Here is a 19,580-nt window from a genome sequence, read left to right on the forward strand (position 1 = left end):
AAGATTGATAAATGATTCAGCACTGGCACCCAGGAGGGCTTCCCCCCACCCCACTCCCCTCCCCAGCACCCATGGGTGCAGCAGGCTCAGGGAAGAGGCCAGACTTGGCCCTTCCCTGAAGCCCTGAATCCTTGCTGGGGCTGGATGCATTCCATCAGACCCTTCCACCATGCAAACACCCCCCTCCCCCCAAAACGGGGAGACCCCCCAGGCACAGGGAGCAGGCGGCAGCCACTATCACCAGCCAGAAATGACGTTTATTTTCATACTGAAAGTAAAGGGGGTGGGGGAAGATGCACAGCTGGGCTAGTGCAAAACAGCCAGGCAGAGGTGGGGGGCTGGGGGGGTCACAAAAACCCAGGTGGGCACGTGGGGACCCTCTCCCCATGTCCCCTCCCCGGCTGCCAGGTGGCTGCTCCCCAGGGCCCGGCCAGCGAGAGACGTCTTTGGCTCAACTAAAAGGGGAGTAAGAGGACGGCAGGGCGCCGAAGGGGGGAGTTTAAGTTATAAAACAAGGTGCCAGCAGGCACTGAGGAATAAATCCCGGGTGCCGGAGCAGCCGACTCCGCCGCCAGGGACAGACAGGAGGTGGGAGGGTGGGGGGTGCAGCCAGCGAGCCGGCCGGGCTGCTCCTCCCATGGCTGGAGCCGGGGGGCGGCTGCGTGTGTCCCCCCCAACCCCGTGCAGAAGAAATACCGACTGTCCGGGGCGACCCCCGGAGCCGAGTGTTCCCGGGGCGGTGGAAGCGGTGGTGGGGGGCTAGGCGGGGGTCTCGGCAGCCCGGCTCTCCGCCTCGCTGGCACTGGGGGAGCTGCGGGAGGAGCGACGTGTGCTGTCCCCGGCGTCCTGCTCATCGTCCCATCTGTCGTAGGTGAAGGTGTGCCGGGAGCTCGTGGGGCTGTGGGAGAGAGCAGGGTCAGGGGGGTGATGAGGGGCTCCATGTTCCAGCATGGCTTGGCTGCTGAGCACAACTCCCCTCCGGCTGCAGCGGGAGCTGCGGTGAGCCAGCACGCTGGCAGCCAGCTGGATGGAGCCTTGATTGCCTCCTTTTTTATTCTTTCCGAGATATTTGGGACATGCGTCACTGCAAACAACTCCTCGCTGCGCTGAGCTGAGCCCCTGCTCTGCAGTGGGGCCGAGCTGAGCCTGCCCAAGAAAAGGCTGGTGGCCCTGAATGCCAACACCAGTTCTCCCAGACACCCTGAGGGTCCTGCCTGTACCCGAGCCCAGGGCTGGGAGTGTTGCTTCCCTTCCTCTGGGACAGACAGCCCAAGGCAACCACATTTCCAAAAGGCTTCTTTCCCTTCCTCCAGCCACTCTCCTATTCAGCCATCAGAAAGGACGAAGCCTGCTCTGAAATTGCTGCCAGCGAGCCCAAGCACACCCTCTCTGCATCAGTGTGCAGAGCTTCAGAGTCCTGCAGCTTGATGCACTCCAAATTCCCATCACAGGCACCCAACACAGGGCACAGGGCAACTCTGAGCTCCAGCAGCCCAGCCTTGGTCCCCCCAACCATGGCTGCTGCCTCCCCCCATGCTCACACACTTCATTGGGTGCATGTTAGTACCCATCCCACTCCCCTCTGCTCCTGGGGGCTGTACCCATCAAACCCTTAAACATTTCCTGAAGGAATAAATCCAGATGTGTCCCGGCCGATGGCTGGAGAGCCAGGAAGGGATTAGCACTTCCTGGTGTCTCGCAGTGCTAATCCTGACCACGCTGAGTCCTGGCAGCATGGGCAGCCGCCGGTCCCGCTGCGGCCATGCCGGGGATCTCCCCACGGATGGAGATGCCCAAAGCAGGGCTGCTGCAGGCACAGAGGGCTGCCCCATCCCGGGGCGCCCCATGCGGGCGGAGAACTCCGGAGTCAGGAGAGGGTTAGGGCGAGCGGTTAGTGGCACACGGGGAGGCTCATGCTGCACGGCACACACCGCTCCCACCTCCTGCCTCAGTCGCTCTCGGGACGGTACAGGTACTTCATCATCAGGTTGTCCACCTGCTTTTTCCGCTGCTTCTCCTCCTTCTTCCCGCGGGCAGGACGTGTCGGCTCCTCGCTCCCCGCCCCCCGCGGGCCCTTCTTGACACTGGAGGTGCTGCGGTAGGAGCTGGTGGAGCCGGAGGACGACTCGGAGGAGGAACTGGACTCGGATGAGGACTGCTGCTTCTTCTTCTTCTTCTTGGATTTCTTCTTGCTTTTCTTGGCGCGCTTCTTGGAGCTCTTCTTCTTCTGCTCCTCCTCTTCCTCCGAGGAGCCCGAGCTGCTGCGGCACCGGCAAGTGTGCCGGGAGAAGTCGAGGGCGGACGCGGAGCGGCGCAGGCTGCCGGAGGGGCGGTCAGCGGCGCCCAGGGGGGCCGCACTCCGGACACTCCGGACGCTGCGGACACTCCGGCCGTCGTCCCCCGAGTCGGGGCTGGAGTAGCCCCTGGCTTGCAGCGGGCGGTAGCTCAGCACCTCTTGGATGGCGGCTTCCAGGTCGGGGTCCAGGTAGGAGCGGTGCCGCACGGGATGGGCATCCCCAGGACCTTCCTCCTCGGAGGCCGCGCTGCGGGGCCGCGGGGGCACAGAGAAGCTGCGCCCCAAGAGCGGCTGCCCGCGGGACCCCTCGTCCGCCTCATCCAGGCGGCTGCGGGCCAGGGAGAGCCGCGACTCGGGGCGGCCCTCGGGGCCCCCGCGCCGGCTCCGCAAGCTGCCGGGGCTGGAGAGGGCGAAGCTCAGCACCGAGCATCCCTCGTCCCCATCATCGCCGTCCTCCAGCCCGCGCCAGGAGGCGGAGGAGACGCGGCTCACTGGGGCGGAGGCGACAGAGGCTTTCTCTACGTCGGTGGCCGAGAGGGACCACCGCTTGTCCAGCCCTTGGCGAGCCCGGCCGCTGGCGTCGGCGAAGGCGCGGGCGATGACGGCCGCCCGGTCCTGGGGCTCGCCGCCGCGGGCCGCCCGGCGCGGAGGGCGCTCGGGGGAAGGCGGCCGCTCGCCCAGGGCGCTGAACAGCGTCTGCTCATCCCCGAGGCCGCCTATGGAGTCCTTGAGGCCCGGCCGCTTCCTGTAGCTGAGGGAGCTCAACACCGACAGCGGCCGCTCCTCGGGCTCGGGGCCGTCCGGCGGGGCTGACCTGCGGCGCGGCGCCGCGGCCCGCACGCACCGGGGAGACAAGAGAGACACGGAGATGAGCGGGCGAAGGAGGGGCCGGCGAGGCGGCCTCGGCAATTTGCGTCAGCGGGAAATGGCATCGTGGAAAAAAATGTCATGTAAATGGGGGAATTGTTCTAGCCCAGCACTTTGATTCCCCTTAAAAGCGTTGCCTTCAATTTATTTCATTGTCGGCTACCTGGAGCCGCTGCGTTTGATTCCCGACTTCAGAAAAGGTGGAATTATCTCCAATAACAAAATGTTTTACATCTGCACCGCTGAATAAATTAAACCAATTAACAGAAACCAGCTCAGATCTTTCCCCCCTGCTCGGCAGAGGGAGGGAGTCCCCTGGGACTCCTGGAGCCCTGCTAGGAAATTGGGTTTGGATAAAAGCAATCTGCACTCAGCAGGAAAGCGTTTTCCTAGGGGGAGTGGGGCTGTGTGCCTCAGCCTCATGCCGTGGGTGCACCTGGGCACGTTCCCCACCTCTGCCAGCATTTTCTGAGAAGTGTGGGGAGGGATGGGGTGGGGCTGCAGAGGAGGGCAGGATGGAGCAGGGAATCGGTCCTGGAGAGATGGAGTGCTGCATAGAGCTAGAGCTAAAGGCCAGCACTGCAAGCCCTGGGGAGGCAGATGGGCTTGGGGCTGTGGATGCCCCATAGTCCTCCATGGTGGGATGAAGGAAGGGGGACCAGGGAGTTCCCCCTGGGTGGGGGGATTCGTGTCCCCAGTGAAGACTGAGCCGCTCACCAGCATTAACCCTTCCCTGGCCATCCACACAAGCACCACCTGGGAACACAGCATGAAATGCCACATCCCACAGGCACCCACCCAGCCCTATCCATGTCCCAGCACAGCTCAGCCTGTCCTCTGCCTGTCAGCCCCATGCCCAGCTCTGCACCCACCTGCTGCCCTTCAGGCTGCCATCATCTGAGAGCGCTTTGGAGGAGCCTTTGTTCTTGGAGAGCCAAGACTTCACCCCATCCACGCGCTCCTCCAGCTCCGAGTCCACATCTGAGTCACCATCACTGCCAGAGGAGTGGGTCAGGGTGGAAGAAAGCAAGGTCAGCAAAAGGCAGTGAGTTTTTGGGTGCTGGAGAGATGGAAGTGCACTGGAAGGCACTGAACCCCTCCAGCACCCACTGCCTGTGTACCCTGGCATGGGTGAAACCCCATCCTATGGTTTGCTCCATTTTTGAGACATAATCTGCACGCACATAGCTCAACCTGCAAGCCAGGGGCTCCCTGAAGCACCCCCAAACCACCCCTAAGGCTGCCCAAGAGGCTCCTGCACCCTCTGCCCAACATCTCCCTGTCACTGCACAGCTCCAGAGCTGGAGACAGCAAGGCCTGGCTTTGGGGCAGCAGGCAGGGCACAGCTCCAGAAACACAGGAGATTTCAGGCTCCGGGATCGGGAAGGAAATAAGTGGGTTCATTTTATAGGCTGCCGTGGAGCGCAGAATTACAGCAAGGAAGAGCAATGCTGATGGCCCCGGGTAAACAGGAGTTTAGCAGGCGGAACAGAAACGGCTCTGGCACGGCGGGCGCGGGAGCACAGCGGGCAGATTTACAGCCCTGCCGTGCCCGAGAGCCCCTGATTTACGTCTCGGCGTAAAAAAAGTCCTATCTGGCTTAAACCATCTAATTTATAACGGCCGTTCGTAACCATATTGATTGCCTTTAGAAAGAAGGTGCTGTCTGCATTGCAAAATCCATTCCTCCACGTTAAAAGCATCCCTGAATAAATCTCTCTTAATACCTCGCCGCTTACTGCTTTCATTAGGGCTATGGCAGCACCGTCGGGATCTATAGGGAAATTGAAGCAGTGTGGTCCCCTCTCGCCACCCCGCTCCCACCAGGCCACTCCAAGGAAGGGATGGGATGTATCATAGAATCTTAAATGGCCTTTTATCTGCCTGGTTCTGGGCTTATTCCCTGCCTGGGAATGAAGGCAAACAGCACCAGGGACAAGCCTGGATAGACCCTGTGTATGAATCCTTCTCTTTTTAAATTCAGAGCAACGAGCCGCTCTCCATCCTGCGCATCTCCCTCCCCTGCAATACATCCAGGCAACGCTGGGCTTGGGGGAAAAAAAACACCAACAAAAAAACCACAGAATGGCACCAAAAAAAAAAAACAACCCCAATGAGCCCCAAAAAACAAGCCCTAGGGGCAGCTAAGGTTTTCTAACCAATGGAATTAAGCTCCACATCAAACACAGTTTGTGTCCAGGCAAACGTGCCGTTAGTTAAGCAGGACCCGGGTCGTGGCAGCGACCATGGGTGGGGTATTAATTAGTGGCAGCAGGGCTCCATTGCTGCCACAAGCTGCCACATTTGTCATCAGCCACGGCAGAGCATCACCCCCCCACCCCATCCCAGGGGCTCATCCCGTCCCCATGCACGGGATGTGGTTATGTGCGTGCCGTGGGTGCTGTTAGGGCATGCAGAGTTGGGCCAGTGGCATGCGGGACCCCGGCCCCTGGGGGTGAGGTGGGGGTTAGGGGAGGGGAGGAAGGAAAGAGATGCTCCTCACATTTTACTCTTTCTTTTCTGATACTTTGCCACCATGTCCTGCAAACTGGGAGGGGTTGGAGGGGGCAGGGTCGGAGGGGGGAGAAACACAACAGAAAAGAAATTAAACGGAAGTAAAATTAAAAAAAAAAAAAAAAGACCAAGTGGGTGGGCAAATTAAATTATGGGGAAGGGTCTGGGGAGGGAGGTGAGGCTGCCCTGTGCCCCTGGAGTGGGATTGCACCCAGCTGGATCCCAGCATCCCAGGTTGGGTGCTGAAGCATATCCAAGGAAAGGCAACAAAGCTGAGGAATGGTCTGGAACACAAATCTGATGAGGAGCAATTGAGGGAGCTGGGGGGACTCAGCCTGGAGAAAAGGAGAATCACGGGGCACTTTTTCACTCCAGGGGGGTCAGGCACTACTCCCAAGGAAAAAGCGCTAAGACAAGAGGCCATGGCTTCAAGTTGTGCCATGGGAGGTTTAGATTGGATATTAGGGAAAATTTCTTCACCAAAAGGGTGGTCAGGCATTTTAACAGGTTGTCCAGGGAAGTGGTGGAGTCATTGCCTGGAAACATAAAAAAACATGTGTGGATGTGGCACTTGGGGACATGATTTAGTGCTAACATGGCAGTGCTGAGTTAATGGCTGGAGTCGATTATCTCAGAGGTCTTTCCCAACCTAAACAATTGTATGATTCTACAATTCTATCCTGGGCTGGGCTGGATCCCAGCATCCCAAACCTCCTGCCAGCTTGTGCTGCCCTGGCTCCTGGGGCTTCCTGGGCTGTTTCCAGCCAGCTGGCAGGATCCTGGATGCATTTCAGGCACCTCCACAAGTGGTTGAAGCTCATGGGGGCTGCGGGTGGACGGAGGGATGGATGCACAGATGCATGGACTGATGCCTGTGTGCACAGGTGCCCGATGCATGGACCGACAGACACAGGGGCATGGACAGATGCACGTGTGCACGATGCATGGATGGATGCACAGACAGCATCCTGCCAGGGCAGGCAGAGCCAAGGGGTCCCTGTGGCATTTCTGAAGTGGCAAGGGGAAGCGGTGACCCCCAGGGATGCAGGAGAGCCAGGCCTTGTCTCTCACCTATTGATGAGGTCCTCATTGCTGTCACTCTCCATCTCATCCTCGATGGCTGCCTGCAGGTCCCCGATGCGCTTGAAGGCCAGCTTCAGGTCTGACTGCAGGCTCTGGTTGGCAGCTTCCAGACTCTCCAGGTCCATCTCCTGCGGGGAGCAAGTGGGATGAGCCACATTCCTCAGGGAACATCCCCTTGTGCCCTGCCTGGCCCTATCACGGGTTCCTCACCAGCTCATGCTTCTTGCGGCTGGCTTCTGCCTCCTTCTTGGCCAGCTCGCCCATCTCCTCCTTGACATCACGGAGCTGCCGCTGCAGCCGCTTGTTCTGCTCCTTCTCCCGGTTCTCGGCGGCTGCGCGCTGATCCCGCTCCTCCGTCAGCTTCTCCATGTTCTCCTTCAGCCGCGTGGCCAGGCTCTGACGAGCAGCGGGGTCACCCCAAATCCCCCCCATGGACCTCTCACCCTGAAGATCCACCCTCACCCCAACACCGTCAGCATATGATGCAAGGATGGATCCCACTCCCATCGATTTACACAAGGAGATGGAGGAGAAACCACCCCCTCCCAGGGCCAGGGAAGGGGCAGAACAACAGCAAGGGCTTTGTTGAATTGGAAAAATAGATTTAACTGTGTGTGAAGTAATTAAAACATGTAACGTAGGGAAAAAATAGCTTCTGTTCTCCCCCAGCCACTGAGCCAGCCGCTGCATATTTATGGCCCCGGCAGAGAGAGTGGAGAAGGAAATAATAGCTTGGAAAATATGAAGAGGAGAGCTAAGCTGCCGCGCTCCCCGGCAGAGCTGCGGAGGCAGAATATAAAACAGGCTGCGTTCGCGGGACTGGGGAGTCTATAATTTCCCTAAGTCGATGCAGGGAAAGAGCAGCACTTTGCCGGGCTGGGCGGTGGATTACTGTTATCAGTGCTCGCAGGGAGCCTTCCCTGTGGAGACAGGGCTGGGCTGCCAGAGCGGGAGGGTTGTAGCGTGGGGGGTCGTGGGGAGGGGAGGCACTCAGAAAACTCTCAGGCAGCTTCGTTATGGTCCTGCTGCACCCCTGTCCCGGCTGGAGCAGAGGGAAAGCCCCATGACTACCTCTAGGCGCTTGACTTGAGTCCTCTCAAACTCCAGCCTGGTCTCCAGCTCGCGGATCTTGGCCTCCTGCCGGCTCACCAGCGACTTGTCCACCATGGATTGCTCCAGGAACTCCAGCTGGCTCTGCAGACCTTGCAGCTGCGGGGAGGGCACAGCCTCAGCCTCAACCACAATCATCCTGCCCCCACTGCCACGCTGTCCTGGAGGAGAGCTGCTGGCCATGCTGCTCCCATCCTGATGGAGAGCTTCCCACTGGACTGCTCTGCACCCCCATGGTGCAGGGCACTCCCACATGGTGTGGGCAGCAGGTGTCCGGTGCCCCCCATTGTCCCAGGGTGCATCCTCACCTTCTCCTGCAGCTCCTGCTTCTCCTTGCTGACCTCCTCCAGCTGTGCCTGGAGGTCATTCATCTGTGCCAGGTCCCGGGATGCCTGCAGGACACATCAAGGCCATAAGTGGGGATCCCACTGCACTGGCTTTAAGAGAGACATCTTGAGGGGGTGGGGTTGGGTGCAGCTGCTGTTCCCACTTCACCTGGGCCACAGCTGCCTTGTGCTTCTTCATCAGCTCATTCATGTCCTCCTGGTCCTCCTCCAGCCGGCTCTGCACTTCGTTCTTTTCCCGTTGCAGACGGCTCAGCTGCTCCTCCAGCTGCAGGGAGAACACACACGTCTCCCACTGCATCCCAAAAATGGGGCACTCGCCCTCCAAACCCACTCCAAACAGCGTGGGGCCACCCTGAGTGCAAATGGGGCATGGTCCCACCATGGTTCATCACAACTCAAACCCACTCACCGCTGCCTTGGCCTTGGCAAGGTCATCGATCTGCAGATGGAGGTCCTCGATCTCCACCTCCATGGATTTGCGGGCCTTGACAGCAGCTGCACAAGTGAACTCCGACTCTTCCAGCTGCAGGGATATAGCTCAGTGCCTGGCCAGGGAACAGGGAACACCCTGTGTCCCTCAAAGCCTGCAGGACGAGGAGTGTCTAGATGCACACCTGATTCTTGAGCTGGGTGATCTCCCTCTTGCTGGGTGCATTGTTTTTCAGGTGGTCCAGCATGATCTGAGCATCAGCCAGCAATGCCTTTGTTCTCTTCAGGTCTCGGCGCAGGCGCTTTTCCGTCTCAAAGTCCCGCTGGTTGGCCTGTGGCAGGGGAAACTTTGCCACCGTTCCACACCAGAGGGGTGCCCAGCCCACCACAGCCACCTCAGGGTCCCCAAAGCAAGGCAGGTGCCCAGCTGCCCTTCACCCCACCTGCTCGCTGACAGCAGATAACTTGCTCTCCAGCTCCCGCTTCTCTCTCAGCACCTTCTGCTTGTCCTCGTACTCCTCCTCCAGCTGCACCTCCATCTGCTTCAGCTGGGGGACAGCCAGGGGGCAGGTGGTCAGGGCAGCGGGGAGGGGTCATGACCCCCTCCTCACGTGTCCCCACACCCTGGAGACACTGTGTGACCCCACCAGCTGGGTGTTTGCGCAACCAGAGGCACCAAGCCCGGCGTGCGCCGGCCCGGGCAGCAGCAGGACTGGTCGGACCCGCCGGGCCGGTGGAGCCGGGCTGTGGTCGCTGTGTGGGAGCCGTGTGCTGCATGACGGTGCCCAGCTGGCAGCTCCTAGCACCCAGCCAGGGCATGGGGATGCATCCCAGGCCCTCCTGGGCAGAGGGGGTCACAGCCGAGCCCTACCTTCTTCTGGCAGGACTGCCGGATCTCCTCCACCTCCTCATCACGGCTCTCCACCTCCTTGGCGTGGGTCTGCCGCAGCCGCTCCATCTCCATCTCCAGCCGCAGCTTCGCCTGCAAATGGTGGGGATGTGGTCAGAGTGAAGGGGATGTGGGGACCCCTCCATGCCACTCTCCAGGCACCACTCACCCTGAAAACCCCCCGGTCTGAGGCCAGCTGGGCTGCCCGCCCCATGGTGACCTGCCGGGCCATGGCACGGAGGGCCAGGAGCCGTGTTGGCCGCGGCGATGCCTGGCCTGACGCCGGGCTCAGGGCGACCGCCTCCTCTTCCCAGGCAAGCCCGGCCCAGGTAATAACAGCCCTGAAACCACCCCACCCAGAAACCTCGCTCCTCCCCGCTGTACCTGCTCCAGCATCTGGATGGTCCCAGCCTGCTCATCCAGTTCCTCTTCCTGGTCTTTGACCTTCGCCTCCAGGTCCCTCAGCTGTTTCTTCACCTTGGCCAGGGAGGCTTCATCCTTTGACTCCTGGGAGGAGATGTCCTGCAGCTCTGCCTCCAGCGCCTCCGCCTTCTGTGTCAGCCCTGCGATGTCCGAGTCCCTGTCCTGCGAGAGACAGGGTCACCATCAGATCGGGGCACCCATGACTGGGAGGCTGGGGAGGGTCTGGGGGCTACTCACCTCCAGCAGCTGCTTGAGGCCAAAGACCTCGGCCACCAACACATCCTTCTCCCGGCTCAGCTTCTCCCGCTGCATCCGCTCCCGCTGCGCCTCCTCATGCGCCTGTGAGAGCTCGCTGTCAAACCTGCATGGGGAGAGTGGGGTGAGCACTCAGCACCCCGGGGACTGACCCTCAGCCCTGTGCCAGGGGCACTGCACTGAGCATCCCCTTCCCTCAGCAGCAAGCACTGGGAAGGGTGGTGTGCTGCTGAGTGCTTGTTTGGAACACACTGTTGATGAGTCTTTAATTGCCAGCATGGTGGCACAGAGTCACTCAGACACTCCTCCTGACGCCTTCACTCCATGCTAAAGGGGAGTGCAGCACCTGCAGCACCAACTCCAGCAGCAGCTCAGTTGTTTTCCAGGGACAGCATGTGCCCGTAGCTGCCAGTGGCAGGGGTTTGGCTACTCCAAAGCAGCTGGGGTCACCAAACCTGCCAAGCAGGACATGGAGGGGTCTCTAGGAGAGATGGGCTCTTGTGGTACCTCGGCTCCCACAGCTGCATCCCAGTGTGGGGGTTCCACAGGACATGGCACCAGTCCCATCCCCAAAGGGGATACGTGATCCCCCAGAGGGGACACAAGCTCCTGTTGAAGGAGTGCTTAGCACAGCCTGTAGCCAGGCAGCAACATAGCAATCTCCTCCAGTGCCCCTGGGACGGGATCAGCTGGGTTTGCTCCAAAATCACTGCCTTTGGGGCTTGGAAAACAACCCTGAGCTTGAGTTTGTGACCTGCGTTAAACACCTCGGCAGCTAATCCCCATTTTTCCCTGCGCTGGGTAATAAACAGCTGCATTAGCACAGACTCCAATCCGCGGAAATTGAAATTAATTAGATTGGATTCTCTCGCTGTATTTGTGTGTGCGATCATTACCATAATGAGATGAAAGCGTCCCTGCTGCTTAATAACGTTAGCAAACTTTGGGGCTGGGAGAGGGGACGGGATGGCAGCGTGTGCCGAGTGGAGATGCAGAGCACCAGCAGCGTCCACCACAGGGCAGGACCCCACATGGATGGGATCACTCAGTTCTGGGCCCCCCAAAAGGGCATGGGGATCCCCCCACAACAAACACATCCAACTCGGGCAGCCCCATCCCACTGGAGACACCTCGGCCAAGTAGGAGCTGGTGAGGTGCCCAGATCCCTGCTAAAATGGTAATGCCACTTCGCCAGAGGCATGTCCCCCACGTCCCCCCCCACCGCCAGCGCACAGTCCCCACCTCCGCTGCTTCTTCTCCAGGTCATGGTTGCGTCCCTGCTGTCCCTCAAGGTGCAGCTTGGTGTCCTGCAGCTCAGCAGCCAGGCGCTGGCACTTCTTCTTCAGCTGCTGCAGCGCCCGCTGGCTCTCCTCGCTGTCTGCCTGCAGGTCTGCCAGCTGTGGGCAGAGGTGGGCAGGCAGTGAGGGCTCTGGGATGCCACCGTGTCCCTGCTGTCCTAGCCATGCTGAGGGGACCAGAGAGTCCCCAGAGCTGAACCGCCACTCACCTTGCGCTCCAGCTGCCTCTTGCCCTGCTGCTCCACCTCCAGCTTGTCCTCCAGCTCCTGCTGCAGCCGTTTCTTGGTGAAGTCGATCTCCCGCACTGCTCGCTCGTATTTCAGCCGCCATTCGCCACCTGCGTGGGGCAATGTGGTCACCAAGGAGCCGTGGGGGTGGCACAGGGAGAAGGGGACACTGCAGGGTGTGCCAGCAGCCAGCACTGGAGTCAGGACAGTACCTGAATCATCATCGTCGAGCTCCCCATTGAGCTCGGCCGCCCGGATGAGCCGAGCCTCCATCACCTCCATCTCCATCGACTCCATCTGCTTCTTCAGGGCATCGTACTTGGCCTGGGAGGGGATGTGGCCGTGGTGAGCACTTGAGGGGGACACAAGACACTGCGAGGCCGGGGAGGGGCACATTTACCTGCAGGTCCTTCATCTCCTTCTCAGCCCGCAGCCTCTCGGCCGTCTCAGCGTCCAGCAGCTGGGAGGCCGACTCGCCGGTGTTCCGCTCGTCCGTCAGCTCCGACGTCAGTTCTGTGATCTGGGGGTGGCAGGGGGAATGGGACCGTGGGCTGGGGCCGGCTGGCAGGGCACCGTACCCCATCCCAGCAGTGGCAAAGACCTACCCTGCTCTCCAGGCGGTCGCTGTTGAGCCGCAGCTCGTTACGCTCCTTCTCTACCTTCTCAAGTTTGCTCTTCAGCTGCTGGATCTCTTCCTGCAACAGAGCGGGCGGTGAGGGAGGGGGCAGGCGCAGGGAAGAGGCTGGCGGGTAGGAGGCTGGCAGCTCTCTGCCCCTCCCCAGCACTCCCCCAGCACAGGATGAGCAGGGTGGGGGCTCCCCGGGGCTGCTCTCCCCTGCCAAGGGCTGGGCAGGGACTTTCCCCAACCCGCTCCGCCGTCGTGCCGACTCCAACCCCATAAATGGTGTCGAAATGCCAGGCAGTCCTAGAAAAGCTCCAGTGGGGTACCCACGTTCCCCGGGAGAGGAGGTGGGAGCAAATCCACACATCAGCAGCTTGCTGAAGGGTTTGGGTGTACCCAGCCCAGATAGGGAGGGAGGGGGCCCACCAGGATACCCAGGGACCACCAGGCAGTGCTGTGGAAGCATGTCTGGCTGCTAACATCATCCTCTCTCTTCCTCTAGTCCCAGCACAGGCTGGGGGTGCAGCAGGGGGGCCAGGTGCCCCTGCCCAGGTGCCCCCACCCAGTTGTCTGTCCCCAGCAGGTCAGGGTGAAAGCTGAGCCAGGCAGCAGCTCCGTGCTCGCCGGGTGCACCAGTGTCTGGTTGCCAGTGCGAGCGGAGCCCCCACATTTGCCTCTCGGCGCACGGTTTCATTTCCATTCTCCACGCTTGTAATTGGGCTCAAGCAACAGCCGGCTCTCGGGATGCTAATGACATGCTGATTCGCAAATTAGGGAGCAATTCGAGCCTGGCGCTGACGGGGCGCAGGCAAACGTGGTCCTGCATCTCACCCCACCATGGGCTCCCACATCCCAACCCACAGCGGGATCCTGTATCCTAATCCACCACAGGATCCTGCATCCCACCCCTCCCTGGGTTTCACTTCCCACCCCACTGCGGGCTCCTGCATCCCACCTCACCATTAGCTTCTGCATGTGACCCCACCATGGCATCCTGCATCCCATCCCACTATGGGGCCCTGCCCAGGGCCAACGCTCCCCCAAGCCCTCCCTGCTCCATCCAGCAGCCCCCGGCATGGATACCCACGTCTTTGCCGCGGATCTGGTCCTCGGTGAGCTGCACCTCGATGAGGGGCCGCACCGTGGTGAAGAGCTTCCACCAGGGCCAATCCTTCACCCCTTTGTTCTTCTTGATGTTCTTCTGCACGCAGCGGATGGCCAAATCCTGGATCTGTGCAGGGCATGGGGTCAGCACGGGGTGTGGGGTCGGTACAGGGCCACCAGGAGGGCAAAGCAGGGCGTGTGGGTGCTCAGCAGCCCTGCCAGCACCCCGGCACGCTTCCCTTTGTTAGCATTTGGGCTAATTGCACCAGCAAATTTGCTGTTTGGTCCTCTCCAGCCCCTCTAAATGCTAATCCCAGGAAGATGAGGCACTGTAAGATGCCTATTTTACACCTCCTCTAATGATAAAAGTAGGAGCTGAAGCGTGGCTTCATCCTTTGGCGGCGATGCCCAGCAGCCTCCCTGCCGGTTCCCCCTGGCCCCCCGGTTCCCCCTGGCCCCCCACGGCTCCGGGGGAGGCGGGAGGAGGAGGTGCTGGCCCAGGAGGCGCAGAAAGGCTGCACTGCCCATTTTAGGCGAAATTGTGCAGCAGAGCGGGGAGGGGAGAGTCGCTGGGACGAACCTTTCTCTTCTTGAAGTGCTGCCGTGCCAGGAAGCCCCTGCACGCAGCTTGGAAGAGGGTGATGTTCCTGCTGGTCTGTCTGTCCCGCTGCTCCTCCAGCCTGGCCAGCGATCCAGCCCGGAAAAACACCTGTGGGAGGGGAGCAGGACAGCGATGGGTGCCGGCATCCCTCCGGCCACACCGTGCCACCCTCCCGCTGGTGGGAATGCATCTCTCCCCTCCACAGCCACTGCTCCTGTCCCACCATGGGGTTTTATTCCCCAGGCATGAGGAATGCCGTGGGTGGGAGTGAACAGCGCTGCCCTTTTGCTGTCCCACCGTGCCGTGACGCACAGCCCTGCCCACACCCACTGGTGTCAGGCACCATACCCGGCTCAAGCCCATGTGGTAGCTGCTCTTCTCCAGGTCCAGTGATTCCAGGAGCTCCTCCACCGCCTGCAGGGAGGGAAAGGTGTCAGGGGCAGGCCCTTTGAGGTGCAGGGGACACTGGACCACAGCGTGGGTCTGCCATGGGACACATACCCGCTTCTCATCCACCACAATGTAGTTGCGCCCATGCTTTTTGGTCAGGTGTGGGGCCAGGACATCAAAGCGCCGCCTGAACTCCGCAAACACCATGTGGTCAGGGTAACCTGGGGAAGCAAGGGAGACTGGGGCTCTGTGGATGCCCAGGGGATGGCCAGGAACAGCCCCATGTGCCCTGACATGCTGGGGCTCATGTTTTGGGTTGCCCCACGTGACACAAGCTCCCCATGGGGTCAGGCATAGCTGGAATGCCCTCAGCCTCCCTGGGAAGTTTTATTTGGCTGCAACCTCCAGCAGATTTGGCTGGGATCTGAGGAGAAAGTGGCCAGATCCCTCCTCGGGTGGAGAGCAGCAACATGTGTTGCCTGTGCAAGTCCTGCTCTGGCTCCACTCTCAGCCACAGCCAACTCCTGCATCAGGCTCCAGCACCGAGCCTCCATATCTTAATTAACGATGAGGTATTGATGGGAACATTGACCCCGGCACGGCCGGCTGGCCACGGCTATCGATCCAGGAGGTGTGCAGGTGGCATTGATTTCCAATCATGGCAGGAAGGGTCTGGCCTCCAAGCAATAAATGCTCGGCCGGGTGGCTGCCCAGCCAATGTATCGATAAATGCTTTGCTGAGCAGAGGCTCTCATTCCAGTGGGACAGGGGCTGGATGCCAACAGGATTGCTGCCAGGAACCAGCGGCACCAGGGGAGACACCCAATTAAGGCCATGCCTGTCCCCAGTGCAGATAACAGCCCAGCAGGGGAGGGGGGACAGGGACGGGACCGCCCTGGGGAGAGACTCCAGAGTTCAGAACACGGGCACGTGCTGAGGGGACTCCTGGGGGTGTTTGGCTCTCCAGTGCGAAGATGCAGCTGGGACCTCCGTGCTGTCCATCCCCCGGTGCTGGCGCTCACCTTGGCGGTACATGCGGAGGGCGTCGAGCAGGCGGGAGCCGCGGAGCTGGGCGCGCAGGAGGGGCACGTCCAGCTGCATCAGCCCGGCCTCGCAGTGCTCCGCCGGCAGCTCCAGCTCGCTGCCGCTCACCCGCCGGCACGGCACAGCCAGGGGGTCCCCGCCGCCCCCCGCCTTGGGCAGGAAGCAGTGCACAAAGTGCAGCTTGGACTTCTTGATGCTGTCGATGAGGGCGTCCTGCGGGTGTGGCGGAGCAGGGTGAGCGGTGACGTGCGGCGGTGCCCCAGCCAGACGCGGGGGATCCCCCTTGGCACCCCCCTCACTCACCACTTGCAGCTTGATCTGGATGCAGAGGGATTTCTTCTTGACGGCAGCCACGCCGGTGGTGAAGGTCTTGCGCATGCTGGTGGCCCGGCGCAGGGCCAGCTGGGAGCCCCCCTCCAGCCCCGCCACCGAGCCCGACAGCACCAGCGCCGACCCGCCGCGCCCGGCAAACAGGCTGCTGATCACCTTCCTGCGGGGCACGGGGGGCACGTCAACCCCCAGCGTCACCTCTCCCCCCTGCCATGCTCCCACCCCAGGACCCTTGCTCACTTTTGGGACTCCTGCAACAGGACAGAGGCGTTTTGGGAGGCCGGGTTGTGCTTGACGTAGTTGAGCCATCCTGTAGCATCGTACTCCACCCAGTTGGTCCCCGAGCTGTGTCCCAGGAGGAAGTGTCGGGGCTTGTCACTGGGGAGCAGCGGGTTGTGCCCTGCAGGGAAACACAGAACCAGTGGGCACAGCCCTGGGGACCGGTGTTTCACTGGGGCATGTCACAGAATACCAGAACGGCTTGGGTTAGAAGGCACCCTAAAGATCATCTCATTCCACCATGGGCAGGGACATCTTCCACTAGAAAGGTCCTTTCTGGTCTAGTGGACACATCCCCATGGTTCCAGGCCCCACTCCATACCTTTTTTGCTCCCTTCCTGAGGGCCATAGTACGAGAAGAGCTGCTCCAGCAAGGTGTCCTCGCTGCCGCCCGGCTGCAGAGCCTCCTCCTCCAGAAGCCACAGCAGCCCCCGCGCCTCGTCCGTGCGGGCCAGAGACCGGACCTGCAGGGTCACCACGCTGGCAGCTGGTCTGGCACACCAGGGTCCCCCCAGGGCAGGGACATGGGGTGACACAGGGCACCCGGGCCACTCAGGGAGTAAGGAACCTCACACCGTGTGAGAGGGCTCCTGATTAATGGAGACCCAGAAGGGAAAGGGTCCATATGGGACACTCTGGCAGCACATTTCACTGAGGTGGGAAATGCAGTGCTGGGCTGAAACCCAGCACAGGGATGGTGCCAGCAGCCTCCTCCAGCAGAGACTGGAGCACCTCACAGACTGGAGAACCTTGGGGACCCACAGACACAAGGAACCTGAGCACCCTGGGGACCAGAGCATCCCAGGAACCAGAGCACATAGAGGACTGGAGCAACCCAGCAATCACACACAGCCTCCAGGCCCCTTGCCCACAGCAAAGGCAGCTCACAGGACAAGAGGGGAAAACCATGCTGGAGGATGCACTAGGTATGCGGGCTGCACTTACACTTGCACCCATCCTCTCATGGCCAACAGCCCCTTTCCTTGCCCTCTACCACCAAAGTGCCAAAAAGCCGCCCACCTGCTGCCACGATGTGGCTAGAAGGAAAGTGCTTACCAGTGCCTGGTGTGAGGACTGGTCCACAGCAGCTATGGAGCCAGAGGAGCTGGGCTCAGCATCAGCCAGGGTAAGCTCTATGTTCTCCTGGTGAGGGGGAACAGAGGAACAGAGGCAGGTGAGCACCCACACTGCAGAAGCAGTGATAGGGAGTGCGAGCCCATCACGGTGTTGGTCTTGATGGGGTTTAGAGTGATGTGGAATGCTAAGGGAGGACCAGGACACATGGGCTGTCAGTGCTGAGATGGAGAAGAAGCAGTGACCACCATCATCACCACCCACAGCCACTCCAGCACCTCCCAGCCCAACCCTTCTGCGCTGTACTCCACAGCCAGCACAGCAGCCCTGGGCACTAAGCATCGTGTCAGAGCTGCTTTGGCTGGACTGGTCCAGCGATCACTGGGTAAGAAATCATGAGATTGTTCATGTGGGTATGGGAGGGCAGGAGTGGAGGAGGCAGTGGCAGCCCTGGGTGTCCCTGGTACCTCCTTGTATCGCTCCAGCTCACGGGCAAAGGTGCGCTGGTGGAAGAGCTGCTGCAGGCGCTCCTGGGCGTAGTTGTGGCAAAGCTCCTCGAAGGTGGCCCCCCGGCTTTGCCCCGCCAGCTTGGGGTTCTGTGCCCCAGGGGTGTCCACCACCGTCACGGAGCACACCGAGTGCTGGCTCGACTTCAGTGCCCTGGGGGAAGCACAAAGGGACACAGTGGGGTCAGTGGGTGCAGCCAGGCACCCCCCGCTCTCCTGCTGCCCCTCCCCAGCACGTACCTGTTGAGGAGGGAGATGAGGAGTGTGAAGAGCTCGGAGTACAAGCCGGCTGCCATACCCTCCAGGCACTCCAACGCCGTCAGCTTGGGACCTGGCCAAAGCAAGCCTGAGTGTCCCCACCCTGGCATCTCCTGGGGCTATCCGCTGTCTCCCCCATACCTCACCCTACCTGTGCCACTGTCCCCCAGGGGAGACTCATCGGGGCCCTGGCGGAAGGAGGTGGAGCGCTGCAGGGTGCCCTTGGGCTGGTGCTTGAAGATGGCAGAGGAGAGCTCCTCCAGGCTGCAGCCCAGCAGGTAGGCGGCTTTCTGAGCCCACTCGTGCCGTGCAAACTGCTTCCTCCCAGCTGAAGGGTGGAGAAGGGGGTTTTCAGAGCCAGGCAGGGCACTCTAAAAATGGGGAGCATTTCCAAACAGGCCTGGGATGATCTTAGGGACCCACAGAGTAGGTTAGGGATGATGGGAACAGTGTTAGGGATGATGAGCACGTGTTTTGGGGTTTGAGGAGACACAGATGTTTGGGGTCTAAGAGGAGCTAGGGGTGAATGGCTTTGTGCTGCTGCAGGCTGAGCTTGGAGCCACACTGGTGTGGAGCACAGAGCCCTTGCCACCAGCACCCAGGGACCTCTGAGGCTCTGAGCCACCCCGCACGGGGACATGTCCCTGCTGGGTGACACAGCCACACCGCAGCCAGACAGACGCAGAGACACACTGGGAGCAGGTTAATGGTGACACACAGGGACACGGAAGCGGGATGAGGGTGGCACTGGGGAGGGGGAAGCCAGGGACACGCGCGGAGAACGGGACTTTACCTTCGTTGGCGTCTGCATTGCAAAGGGCAGCATGCACCATGCGAACAGAGACACGGGTTAGGAACACCGGCACACGGCGGCACGGGGACGCCCTCCTGCCACCACGCCACGCACGTGCCACGCCTGCCCCCTCCCCAGGCACTGCTGCAGTGACAAACCGTGACCAGCGTGGGGGGGGTCCCTTCCCTTAGAGCCCCCCGCACCATGGGCACCACTGGGGAGCAGCTCAGCTCTACCCCAGCTCATGGGGAGCCGCTTTGGGATCCAGCCCGGCGACAAGGAAATTGTGGGGCTGCTGCAGCTCAGCTCTGAGCACTCCCAGCATCCACGAGGTGCAGGGGAGGCTCCAGCAGCAGCAGCAGTGGGATGCCCACCCCGAGCAGGACTCAGCCATGCTCCCCTCCAGCAGGATCTTGGATTCCCCCCACAGCAGGCTCGCATGGAGAGGCTCCGGAGTTGCCTGAGCATCCCGCTGTGGTGGCTGCAGCAGGGCCCTGCTGCCCTCTAGTGCCCTGAGAGCACCCCATGGGCCAGCCCTGCACCCCAGCGTGCACCCAGACCCCTCTGCTCTCTCCTTCTTCATCCCCAGATCATCTCTCCCCCCAGGGTTGCAAATTCCCTGGGTGCAGCCACCAGCTCCAGGTGCCCATTTTGGGGGTGACATGCCCAGCTCTCCCGCCAGCATGCAGCACCACAAGGGCTTCCAGCACAACAGGCAGAAAGAGAAAGCCCCAGGGAGAGAAGAGCAGCCTCCAAACCCAAATTTGACACCCCCAGGAATGGAGAGCAAAGCTGGTGCTGTGGGAGACTCACACCCACGGTGAGCACTGTGTGCCAGGGC

At 61.1% G+C, this 19,580-nt stretch overlaps 1 protein-coding gene across 2 annotated transcripts in view; it reads right to left on the reverse strand.

The window, feature by feature from the left end:
* Nucleotides 1-232: 232 nt before the first annotated feature.
* The window catches only part of MYO18A (myosin XVIIIA), a 36,328-nt gene continuing 16,980 nt past the window's right edge, over nt 233-19,580 (reverse strand). The window contains exons 13-44 of one of the 2 annotated variants that reach the window (XM_021550879.2): nt 18,740-18,751; nt 18,098-18,274; nt 17,929-18,019; nt 17,650-17,842; nt 17,165-17,251; nt 16,431-16,572; nt 16,070-16,229; nt 15,803-15,989; nt 15,478-15,712; nt 14,567-14,676; nt 14,414-14,479; nt 14,045-14,173; nt 13,448-13,591; nt 12,344-12,433; nt 12,139-12,258; nt 11,951-12,062; nt 11,721-11,848; nt 11,456-11,610; nt 10,196-10,319; nt 9,920-10,120; nt 9,518-9,628; nt 9,090-9,194; nt 8,832-8,978; nt 8,627-8,740; nt 8,366-8,482; nt 8,179-8,262; nt 7,832-7,969; nt 6,971-7,156; nt 6,749-6,888; nt 5,667-5,711; nt 4,036-4,158; nt 233-898 (exon numbers count right to left, since the gene is read on the reverse strand). In XM_021550879.2, the coding sequence (XP_021406554.2) occupies nt 760-898; nt 4,036-4,158; nt 5,667-5,711; nt 6,749-6,888; nt 6,971-7,156; nt 7,832-7,969; nt 8,179-8,262; nt 8,366-8,482; nt 8,627-8,740; nt 8,832-8,978; nt 9,090-9,194; nt 9,518-9,628; nt 9,920-10,120; nt 10,196-10,319; nt 11,456-11,610; nt 11,721-11,848; nt 11,951-12,062; nt 12,139-12,258; nt 12,344-12,433; nt 13,448-13,591; nt 14,045-14,173; nt 14,414-14,479; nt 14,567-14,676; nt 15,478-15,712; nt 15,803-15,989; nt 16,070-16,229; nt 16,431-16,572; nt 17,165-17,251; nt 17,650-17,842; nt 17,929-18,019; nt 18,098-18,274; nt 18,740-18,751 (4,112 nt within the window). In that variant the 3' untranslated portion in view covers nt 233-759. The remainder of the gene's footprint in view (nt 899-4,035; nt 4,159-5,666; nt 5,712-6,748; nt 6,889-6,970; nt 7,157-7,831; nt 7,970-8,178; nt 8,263-8,365; nt 8,483-8,626; nt 8,741-8,831; nt 8,979-9,089; nt 9,195-9,517; nt 9,629-9,919; nt 10,121-10,195; nt 10,320-11,455; nt 11,611-11,720; nt 11,849-11,950; nt 12,063-12,138; nt 12,259-12,343; nt 12,434-13,447; nt 13,592-14,044; nt 14,174-14,413; nt 14,480-14,566; nt 14,677-15,477; nt 15,713-15,802; nt 15,990-16,069; nt 16,230-16,430; nt 16,573-17,164; nt 17,252-17,649; nt 17,843-17,928; nt 18,020-18,097; nt 18,275-18,739; nt 18,752-19,580) is intronic. The other variant, XM_077787524.1, reaches the window with a different exon arrangement.

The sequence above is a fragment of the Lonchura striata genome, chromosome 20 (genome assembly GCF_046129695.1).
Source record: "Lonchura striata isolate bLonStr1 chromosome 20, bLonStr1.mat, whole genome shotgun sequence".
In the NCBI taxonomy this organism is placed as follows: Eukaryota; Metazoa; Chordata; class Aves; order Passeriformes; family Estrildidae; genus Lonchura; species Lonchura striata.